Source organism: Ranitomeya imitator, chromosome 3 (assembly GCF_032444005.1).
Source record: "Ranitomeya imitator isolate aRanImi1 chromosome 3, aRanImi1.pri, whole genome shotgun sequence".
NCBI classification, from domain to species: Eukaryota; Metazoa; Chordata; class Amphibia; order Anura; family Dendrobatidae; genus Ranitomeya; species Ranitomeya imitator.
In genome coordinates, this window is record NC_091284.1 from 456,546,626 (window position 1) to 456,558,641 (window position 12,016).

The 12,016-nt window shown below is 45.2% G+C and overlaps 1 protein-coding gene across 1 annotated transcript in view; it reads right to left on the reverse strand.

Annotated features, from left to right (window-relative positions):
* Positions 1 to 12,016, reverse strand: part of GALNT17 (polypeptide N-acetylgalactosaminyltransferase 17) — a 935,232-nt gene that overhangs the window by 69,826 nt on the left and 853,390 nt on the right. Inside the window, exons 7-8 of the mRNA XM_069757424.1 lie at positions 9,996 to 10,181; positions 9,764 to 9,901 (exon numbers count right to left, since the gene is read on the reverse strand). Coding sequence (XP_069613525.1) covers positions 9,764 to 9,901; positions 9,996 to 10,181 — 324 coding nt within the window. The remainder of the gene's footprint in view (positions 1 to 9,763; positions 9,902 to 9,995; positions 10,182 to 12,016) is intronic.

Genomic DNA, 12,016 nt, shown 5'->3' on the forward strand with positions numbered 1-12,016 from the left:
AAGGGTAAAAGGAGAAATTGGACCCCAAAAGTTGTTTTCCAATTTGTCCTGAGTACGCTGATACCCCATATGTGGGGGGGACCACTGTTTGGGCGCATGGCAGGGCTCAGAAGGAAAGGAGCGCCGTTTGACTTTTTCAAGCTAAATTAGGCTGGAATTGAGATCGGACGCCATGTCGCGTTTGGCGACCCCCTGATGTGCCTAAACAGTGGAAACCCCCCACAAATGACCCCATTTTGGAAACTAGACCCCCTAAGGAACTTATCTAGATGTGTCATGAGCACTTTTATCCCCCAAGTGCTTCACGAAAGTTTATAACGCCCGGGCGTGAAAAAAAAAAATCCTATTTTTTCCACAAACATGATCGTTTAGTCCCCAATTTTTTATTTTCTCAAGGGTAAAAGGAGAAATTGGACCCCAAAAGTTGTTGTCCAATTTGTCCTGAGTACGCTGATACCCCATATGTGGGGGGGACCACTGTTTGGGCGCATGGCAGGGCTCAGAAGGAAAGGAGCGCCGTTTGACTTTTTCAAGCTAAATTTGGCTGGAATTTAGATCGGACGCCATGTCGCGTTTGGCGACGCGTTTGGCGACCCCCTGATGTGCCTAAACAGTGGAAACCCCCCACAAATGACCCCATTTTGGAAACTAGACCCCCTAAGGAACTTATCTAGATGTGTCATGAGCACTTTTATCCCCCAAGTGCTTCACGAAAGTTTATAACGCCCGGGCGTGAAAAAAAAAATTCCTATTTTTTCCACAAACATGATCGTTTAGTCCCCAATTTTTTATTTTCTCAAGGGTAAAAGGAGAAATTGGACCACAAAAGTTGTTGTCCAATTTGTCCTGAGTACGCTGATACCCCATATGTGGGGGGGGGACCACTGTTTGGGCGCATGGCAGGGCTCAGAAGGAAAGGAGCGCCGTTTGACTTTTTCAAGCTAACTTTGGCTGGAATTGAGATCGGACGCCATGTCGCGTTTGGCGACCCCCTGATGTGCCTAAACAGTGGAAACCCCCCACAAGTGACCCCATTTTGGAAACTAGACCCCCTAAGGAACTTATCTAGATGTGTCATGAGCACTTTTATCCCCCAAGTGCTTCACGAAAGTTTATAACGCCCGGGCGTGAAAAAAAAATTCCTATTTTTTTCCACAAACATGATCGTTTAGTCCCCAATTTTTTATTTTCTCAAGGGTAAAAGGAGAAATTGGACCCCAAAAGTTGTTGTCCAATTTGTCCTGAGTACGCTGATACCCCATATTTGGGGGGAACCACTGTTTGGGCGCATGGCAGGGCTCAGAAGGAAAGGAGCGCCGTTTGACTTTTTCAAGCTAAATTTGGCTGGAGTTGAGATCGGACGCCATGTCGCGTTTGGCGACCCCCTGATGTGCCTAAACAGTGGAAACCCCCCACAAATGACCCCATTTTGGAAACTAGACCCCCTAAGGAACTTATCTAGATGTGTCATGAGCACTTTTATCCCCCAAGTGCTTCACGAAAGTTTATAACGCCCGGGCGTGAAAAAAAAAATTCCTATTTTTTCCACAAACATGATCGTTTAGTCCACAATTTTTTATTTTCTCAAGGGTAAAAGGAGAAATTGGACCCCAAAAGTTGTTGTCCAATTTGTCCTGAGTACGCTGATACCCCATATTTGGGGGGAACCACTGTTTGGGCGCATGGCAGGGCTCAGAAGGAAAGGAGCGCCGTTTGACTTTTTCAAGCTAACTTTGGCTGGAATTGAGATCGGACGCCATGTCGCGTTTGGAGAGCCCATGATGTGCCTAAACAGTGGAATCCCCCCACAAGTGACCCCATTTTGGAAACTAGACCCTCTAAGGAACTTATCTAGTTGTGTGGTGAGAATTTTGAACCCCCACGTGCTTCACTAAAGTATATAATGCCCAGGCGTGAAAATAAAAAATCCTATTTTTTCCTACAAAAATGATATTTTAGTCCCCAATTTTTAATTTTCCCAAGGGTACCAGGAGAAATTGGACCCCAAAAGTTGTTGTCCAATTTGTCCTGAGTACGCTGATACCCCATATGTGGGGAGGAACTACTGTTTGGGCACACGTTGGGGCTCGAAAGGGAAGTAGTGACGTTTTGGAATGCAGACTTTGATGGAATGTTCTGCTGGCATCATGTTCCATTTGCAGAGCCCCTGATGTGACTAAACAGTAGAAACCCCCCACAAGTGACCCCATTTTGGAAACTGTACCCCCTAAGGAACTTATCTAGTTGTGTGGTGAGAATTTTGAACCCCCACGTGCTTCACTAAAGTTTATAATGCCCAGGCGTGAAAATAAAAAATCCTATTTTTTCCCACAAAAATGATATTTTAGTCCCCAATTTTTAATTTTCCCAAGGGTACCAGGAGAAATTGGACCCCAAAAGTTGTTGTCCAATTTGTCCTGAGTACGCTGATACCCCATATGTGGGGAGGAACTACTGTTTGGGCACACGTTGGGGCTCGAAAGGGAAGTAGTAACGTTTTGGAATGCAGACTTTGATGGAATGTTCTGCTGGCATCATGTTCCATTTGCAGAGCCCCTGATGTGACTAAACAGTAGAAACCCCCCACAAGTGACCCCATTTTGGAAACTGTACCCCCTAAGGAACTTATCTAGGTGTTTGGTGAGAAATTTGAACCCCCACGTGCTTCACTAAAGTTTATAATGCCCAGGCGTGAAAATAAAAAATCCTATTTTTTCCCACAAAAATGATATTTTAGTCCCCAATTTTTAATTTTCCCAAAGGTAACAGGAGAAATTGGACATCAAAAGTTGTTGTCCAAATTGTCCTGATTACGCTGGTACGCCATATGTGGGAAAAAACTGTTTAGGCACACGTTGGGGCTCGAAAGGGAAGTTGTGACGTTTTGGAATGCAGAAATTGTCTGCGGTCGTCATGTTCCGTTTGCAGAGCCCCTGATGTGCCTAAACAGTAAAAAAAAAACACAAGTGACATCATTTTGGAACCTAGACCCCCCCCAAGGAACTTATCTAGATGTGCCCCCTTTTTGGAACTAATGTACGCTTTCTTGTAAAGTAAATTAGTAGTGCATGGAGGTGTGGTACAATCTGAAGCAATCCTTCATACACAGGCCAGGTTTTTCGGGGCAGGTGTCGCATTGATAAATGGTGTCCTTGCGTATTCCCCTTTTTTAACACACTCGGCACCTTTTTTGCGGCTTACCTTTTCTGCCGGTTGGCGGGACCACCCCCGGAAAATGCTGGCCTGGTACGATACGAGCACCTTCAGTTCCGGAAGTACTGGGGCCCTCTCCTTCCGGAGTACCAAATATCAGGGCCTTAACCACTACCTCCTGGAACTGAAGGTACGACGTATCGGTGTGGCGTGCACATCGTAACAGCAGGAAAGCGTTGAGCATTGCCATTTGTACGATGTGGACGGCCAACTTTTTGTACCACACCTTGGCCTTTCTCAAAGCACTGTATGGTTGGAGAAGTTGATCAGAGAGATCAACCCCCCCCATGCTTTTGTTGTAGCCCAGTACACAGTCCGGTTTGCAGACCTGTGTAGAGGTACCCCGTACAGTGCTGAGGGCTCTGCCATCACCATGTATGGTGGTCAAGAGAAGGACATCCCTCTTGTCCTTGTACTTGACCACCAGCAGGTGGTCGCTACATTGAGCGTTGCTCTCACCTTTTCTGAGCATCTGCCGAAGTAGTGTCTTTGGGAGGCCTCTCTGATTTTTGCGCACAGTACCGCAGGCTGCGGTACCTCGCGCAGAGAGGGATTTGTAGAGTGGGATGCTGGTATAAAAGTTATCAGTATAGAGGTTATAACCTTTATCCAGCAGTGGGTGCACCAAATCCCACACGATCTGTCCACTCACTCCCAGGACAGGAGGACACTCAGGGGGTTCAATCCTGCTGTCCTTCCCTTCATACACTCTAAACCTGTGGATGTACCCTGAGGCACTCTCACACAGCTTGTAGAGTTTGATTCCGTACCTGGCCCTTTTGTTGGGCAGGTATTGACGGAATCCGAGCCGCCCCTTAAAATGGACCAAGGACTCATCCACGCAGATGTCCCTTTTGGGCACGTACACTTCAGAAAACTTTTTGTTGAAGTGTTCGATGACCGGCCGAACTTTGAACAGACGGTCAAAGTTGGGGTCATCTCGTGCGGGACACTGTGCATTATCGGAATAATGCAGGAATTTATGGATGGCCTCAAAACGTCTCCGAACCATGGCCATTCGGAATACTGGAGTGTTATATAAAACATCTACACTCCAATATTGCCGCATTTCTGGCTTCTTCACGATCCCCATGTGGAGGACCAGGCCCCAAAACTGCATCATTTCAACTGCGTCTACAGGAGACCAGTTGGAAAATGATGTACCGGGGTTTTGCTCCAAAAATTGACGAGCATACAAATTAGTTTGCTCCACCATGAGGTTAATAAAATCCTCAGAGAAAAAGACTTTGAAAAAGTCTGTTTCTGTGAGGCCCGTGGTGTCAAACTTGATTCCTGATTCTGCCACAAAATCAGGAATCAGTGGCTCGTAATTTTCGGGGGGCGAGGTCCATGTGGGTTCCGCAGTGGGGAGCGCTGGTTCAGGAGTGGTGGGGGCTGCCTCATCTTCTGTCCTGGGGCGTCTGCGTGGTGGTTCCGCAGGACCCGAGGAGGAAGATGAGGAGGAAGAGGAGGAGGAGGAGGAAGAGGATGAAGAATCAGAAAAGTGAAGAAAAGTGGGATCCTCTCCCTCGCTATCAGTGTCGGAGGCAAGGAAAGCATATGCCTCCTCCAATGAATAGCGCTGTTGGGACGAACGGGACGAGCGGGACATTTTTGTGTGAATATGGTGATTGGGTGCACTTTATTGATAACTGTATGTGTATGTGTGGGGGGATAGTGATTTGTGCAAACTTATCTGAAAAGAAAATGCTAAAAGGAGAAGAAAAACCTGTAAAAAAAAAAAAAAGGCAGGCACAAACTCTGATAAGAGAACTGTGTCACTTATCAAAGTTTGGCGGCTGCGGGATGTGTGTACGGAGGTTGCGCAAAAAGGCTGAAGGGAAAAAAGCGAGCGCGAGAGTTGATCGGTGAACTGCGTCACCAATCAACGCTCGGCAGCTGTTAAATGGGCGCACGGAAGGAGGTGCAAAGGGGGGTAAAAAGAGGGGGAAGGGAGATGGGGGTGGAAGTGGGGATTGGGCAGGGATCAGTGATCAAAACGTACGGTTGTAGTCAGGTGGCGCAAAAGGGGGGTGAAAAAAAAAAAGGAAAACGGCAGGCACAAACTCTGATAAGTGAACTGCGTCACTTATCAAACTTTGGCGGCTGCGGAATGTGTGTACGGAGTTGGCGCAACGGGGGTGAGGGAAAAAAAGCGAGCGCGAGCGTTGATCGGTGAACTGCGTCACCAATCAACGTTCGGCGGCTGTTAAATGGGCGCACGGAAGGAGGTGCAAAGGGGGGTAAAAAGAGGGGGAAGGGAGATGGGGGTGGAAGTGGGGATTGGGCAGGGATCAGTGATCAAAACGTACGGTTGTAGTCAGGTGGCGCAAAAGGGGGGTGAAAAAAAAAAAAAGGAAAATGGCAGGCACAAACTCTGATAAGTGAACTGCGTCACTTATCAAACTTTGGCGGCTGCGGAATGTGTGTACGGAGTTGGCGCAACGGGGGTGAGGGAAAAAAAGCGAGCGCGAGCGTTGATCGGTGAACTGCGTCACCAATCAACGTTCGGCGGCTGTTAAATGGGCGCACGGAAGGAGGTGCAAAGGGGGGTAAAAAGAGGGGGAAGGGAGATGGGGGTGGAAGTGGGGATTGGGCAGGGATCAGTGATCAAAACGTACGGTTGTAGTCAGGTGGCGCAAAAGGGGGGTGAAAAAAAAAAAGGAAAACGGCAGGCACAAACTCTGATAAGTGAACTGCGTCACTTATCAAACTTTGGCGGCTGCGGAATGTGTGTACGGAGTTGGCGCAACGGGGGTGAGGGAAAAAAAGCGAGCGCGAGCGTTGATCGGTGAACTGCGTCACCAATCAACGTTCGGCGGCTGTTAAATGGGCGCACGGAAGGAGGTGCAAAGGGGGGTAAAAAGAGGGGGAAGGGAGATGGGGGTGGAAGTGGGGATTGGGCAGGGATCAGTGATCAAAACGTACGGTTGTAGTCAGGTGGCGCAAAAGGGGGGTGAAAAAAAAAAAAGGAAAACGGCAGGCACAAACTCTGATAAGTGAACTGCGTCACTTATCAAACTTTGGCGGCTGCGGAATGTGTGTACGGAGTTGGCGCAACGGGGGCGAGGGAAAAAAAGCGAGCGCGAGCGTTGATCGGTGAACTGCGTCACCAATCAACGTTTGGCGGCTACTAAATGTGCGCACAGAGGCGGCACAAATGGGGGTGGAGGGGGTAAAAAGAGGGGGAAGGGGGATTGGGGTGGATGAACGGGGATTGGGGTGGATGAACGGGGATTGGGGTGGATGAACGGGGATTGGGCAGGGATCAGGGATAAAACTTACGTTTAGTTGTCTTCTTTCTTTAGCAGGGATTGTGGTGCTACAGGCTGCTGTGGCACCACAATACCCAGCACGGCAGGGAGATCCAGGCACAAAATCCAGCAGGGAGATCCAGCAGTATGACCGCTCTGTAGGAATCCTCAGCTAGAATGAGGACCCTGCAGAGCGGTCATACACAGGTCAGGCAGGTGACACAGACAGGTCACAGAGCGGTCATGCTGCTGCTGTGACCTGTCATTGGTGGGATCGACCATAACATCGATCCCACCAATCAGAGCTTTCCTGGTGACCTGGCTGTGACCTGCCTAGGATCGGATCTGTTCGCGCCATCCTAGGCAGGTCACAGCCAGGTCACCTGCAGGGCACAGAGCGGTCACAGCGTGATCGCCGCTGCGCCCTGTGATTGGCGCGATCGACGATGACATCGATCGCGCCAATCGGCTCCTGCAGGCCCTGCTGGGCCTGCACTGTGTCCTATCCTAGGATCGGTGCTATTAGAGCACCGATCCACGCAGGTTCCGGCAGGGCACAGCGCGGTAATACCGCGCGGTGCCCTGCGATTGGTGCGATCGATGCGATCGGCGATCGCGCCAATCCGGGGTGTTCTTGCCGGTGCCTGGCGTTGCCAGGCACCGGACCTAGGATCGAGTACATCGGTACTCGATCCTAGCCTGTGACCTCATTGTTTCAGCCGCTCCGATTGGCTGAAACAATGAGAATGGCTGTGATTGGCTGTTCAGAATTGAACAGCCAATCACAGCGATCGAGAGGGCGGGTGGGCGGCGACAATGCCCTGGATGCCGAGGCCATCTCCCCCCAGGTGAGATGGCGTCGGAATTTTAATGCGATCACCGCGACTTAAGTCGCGGTATCGCATTAAAGGGCAGGACGTACTATCCCGTCAAGGGTCAGATAGGCCCAGGGCACCTCGACGGGATAGTACGTCCAAGGTCACAGAGGGGTTAAAGAGTACCACTACATGACAATTTGAACATAATGTGTATGAGGCCGCTCTTTATGTCTAATCCTGAGTGTATATGAGTCCTTCTTCCATCTAATCTTTGGTAGTTCTTGCTTTCTTCATAAATTACACTGACATTTCCACTTTTTTAATAAAAAAAATAATAAAAAATATAATCAAAATTAAAAAATCTTTATTTTTAATTTTTTTTATTTACTTAAATTATTATTTTTTTAAAACGTTTTAAAATGTTGCTCTATATACAAGTCCTAATACTGGAAAGCACGTTTCTTAACATTTTTTTCCTGTAAACTCCAATTTATCATCAATTTCTCATAAAGTAAAGTAAAAGTGTGTGACACCATTGCTCTAAGCAGCAATCTGGGAGTCAGAGATGCTTCCAGAGGTCTTCCCCATGCTATTCTCCTTCCATTCAGTACTTTTTTCCATCCATTTCCACATATTTCCTGCCCCCCAGACCTCCTTGTAGGGTCTGCCGGAAAAATGCTTGGATTCCCCATTGACTACCATTATCAGAGGAAAATTATTATAGCAACACGTGCACCAGTTCTGCATTTGTTACCCACTTCTGATTTTGGCTTATAAGAACTGATCATGTGAATGTGGCCTTACAATGAATAATGGATGTAACTGCAACAAAGGGCTCAGATATTGCTAATAGTAGGCAATGAGCAGTTCATACATCTTTGGCTACTGAGTAGTGTTGAGCGATACCGTCCGATACTTGAAAGTATCGGTATCGGATAGTATCGGCCGATACCCAAAAAATATCGGATATCGCCGATACCGATATCCGATACCAATACAAGTCAATGGGACACCAAGTATCGGAAGGTATGCTGATGGTTCCCAGGGTCTGAAGGAGAGGAAACTCTCCTTCAGGCCCTGGGATCCATATTAATGTGTAAAATAAAGAATTAAAATAAAAAATATTGATATATTCACCTGTCCGGCGGCCCCTGGACATCACGCTGCTAACCGGCAGGCTTCTTTGTTTAAAATGCGCGCGTTTAGGACCTGCGAATGACGTCGCGGCTTCTGATTGGTCACGTGGCGGTCACATGAGCGGCACGCGACCAATCAGAAGCCGCGACGTCATTCTCATTCACTAAACTCCTAATTCTAGGAATTGAGGACCTGCGAATGACGTCACGGCTTCTGATTGGTCGCGTGGTGGTCACATGGGTGGCACGTGACCAATCAGAAGCCGGGACGTCATTCGCAGGTCCTAAACGCGTGCATTTTAAACAAAGAAGCCTGCCGGTTAGCAGCGTGATGTCCAGGGGCCGCCGGACAGGTGAATATATCAATATTTTTTATTTTAATTCTTTATTTTACACATCCCTATGGATCCGATACCGATACCCGATACCACAAAAGTATCGGATCTCGGTATCGGAATTCCGATACCGCAAGTATCGGCCGATACCCGATACTTGCGGTATCGGAATGCTCAACACTACTACTGAGTCATCATTCTGCAAAAAAAAAATCTCCTTAGTGAGTAAAGAGTTAAACTGGCATTTTGCACGTGGCTTGCTTATGAAAGTAATACAACAAAATGGCTGCCATCTTTTTTACAGTGTCATAAACCTGGTCTACACAGGTGCTCATGAACATGTGCAGTAGGAAGCCCGGCATCCCTCCTTACATGTGTAGGAAGATGTCTTCCCAGTGGATATTCTAATCTATTACTGGAGATTCCATATGTGATAAGATAAAAAGAGGCTACTCCACAGTTGTCTACCCTGTCTATGTGATCTAATATTAGAGGTATCAGGGCAGACATTGTAAAAAGAGGCTGCTTCTCTGCTCTCCACCCTGTCTTTCTGATGACTTTGTGGCTGCTGTGACTTGGACATCTTGACAGTGCATGATAGAGGTTATCTCCAGGTCACAGCAGTGGACTTTCCCCATGAGCTAGTAGGCACTCTTCTTATTAACTAGCAAAAGTTAAGCAATTTTAATGTACTACAATGAGTATTTCACTAGATAAAATAAGTGAACATTTCAAATTAAAGTAATTTAGAAAAAAGTACTTATGAGATTTTCTTTTTATACATTTTTCTACTCCTAGAAAACCCTTTAATTACACCAAAGTAAATTTGTAAAGGATGGAAGAAATACTAAAACATGGCTTAGTATCCCAGGATGAAATGAGAACTGCAAAAGAAGACTCCAATGTTATCTTTTCACATGTAATGAGGATTTTATGCCTCAAGATAGTAGCGTTGGTGAACAATACTTATTTTTATAGGAATTGTGTGTAGACATAATTTACCATACCTCTCCATACGCAACGGTATTATTATATCTTCTCATTTCTGGATAAACATTATCCAAGTACCATTGAAAGTTTTTGCACTTCAAGCTTTTCCTTAAAGCAATTCTTTCTGTTATGTCACCAATGTCTATTCCTGGGTTCTGAAAAGATATAAAAACAAACTTAATATATTTTTTGAATACTGTGAATTATAGGATTTTGCATAGTCTCAATGATATCTTGTTTAAACCTTACCTCCAATGGTAAATTCCACGCAATGTAAACATGTGATTTGTAGTCATCCATCCATACTTCAGCTACTCGTAAAGCATTCCTCTTGGTGTAGAAATCTATGTTATTGTTATAAGGCTTTCTTTTACGTTCTATGTGGGCCACTCTCGAACAGGGAAGGACTTCCATACTTCCACCACACAACCACACCTAGAATAAAGCAATGTTTTTTAATAATAGTAAAGTTTTCTCAAATCTATAAAATCATATTAGGAAATCTCAAGACTTAATAATCAGTAGGTTCATACATTAATTGCTTAGTACTGGAGAGACTACAGAATAATTAACCATAAATACTGCTTATGACTACTGGAAGCATTAAGCTAGGAACTAATTTTTCAAACAATTATTTCTAGGAAGAATTTTCATACTCAGACCCTTCAATATGAGCCAGAGTGAACCATTAATAAATGCTGTAATGTGGTTGATCCAGTCCCAGCCTATATTAGATGACCAACCATATTGAATGCCTTGTGCACTATACATTTACGTACAAATGAAATTTCCTTTGGCCCAGAAGATAGACCTGTGACAATTAATTTTCAGAGAAAGGCTGGCCTTCAAGAAACAAATTGTTTGAGATCGACCTCATTCAAAGGCAAAGACTGTTTTGGAAATGTAACAATTAATGGTATATTTTTCAATAGTATCAATATCACATGAGAACCTGACCGCTGATATATGCTGCTCGATCCATGTCAGGCAGGTATCAGACACTAGTTGCAATATTTCAGCCATATATGTTCAATAGTCGTTGGGGATCGTGCTGCATAGTAGACTAGTCAGACAGGTTGGTTGCCAGCTCCTCTTTAGGGACAGGTCTATGTGCATAGGGAAACAATCAATGTTAACGGGTGAGGAGAAGCTGCTGGAAACCGACCTGTCCAACAAGTCTCCCATATGCTGCAGCATTTCATAGTTAAACACATATGGCTGAAAGCATGCAACCAGTATCTGATACATGCTGCCCATGGATCGGGCAGCATTTATCAGCTGACAGTTTCCCTTTAAGAAAGAGATAATAAGTGCACACTGAAGGGTCTGCTAACCATAGAAACCTTGCTGCTGGTTTAGATCATTTATGTCAGAGAAATGGTACTGATTTTGTACAATTATTTGTACAATGTTAAATTATATGAACATTAACATATTTGTGATTGTCAATGTTTTTAGACAGCAACCTCCTTTTATGTTGAGGCGCCATATTCAATTTTGTGCTCCCAATAGAAACCGTACAGTAAGCCATGATTTGGGTGAATTTAACCATTTCTGCTATATGTGCACTAATGGTGCAATTTTCATCTTCAGTATCCATTAGATAGACCATTCTACCATTGTGATAAAAAACCAAAGAAATGAACTGGGATATAAGTTGGTGTGCACGTAGCATGGTAGTGCATGTTCACACTGGCCACCAAACAGACAAAGCTCAAGATAGAAACATAATAAGCATATACTCTGCAGTAAATAAATAAAGATAGCAATAGTGCATGAAAAAATATAGGATACTTCGTTAATATAATTCTGATTAAAAAAAATGTAAAAGCCATCCCAACACATCATAGTAGCCCTAATTGGGAAGGTCCTAACCTCTGATATTAAAAACTTTACCATTTGTCAAGTGACATGCCAGTTCTATTATTCATTTTAAAGGATGTGGCTCAACTTTCAAAGTATTTGTAGAAGGGAGCAACTTTGTAATTCTAATCTTAAGAAAAGTCATCTCCATTGATAAGAATGGAGAAACTTTTAATTTTGTTATTTAATGCTGGCTGTTTAGGAGACCCACCAATGCCGCAGTCTAGCAGTGTGGCCAATTATGTGAAGTGTTTACAAGATTTTTTTAAATAAAGAACTATGAGCAATGATTTAAAGCTGGCCATATTGCTGGAGCTTTAATGTCCCTGTGCTCCTATGATGCTAATGAACTATATTAGAGTGTACAGTTCGGACCAGCAGAGCAACCATGTTGCAGGTCCGAACTG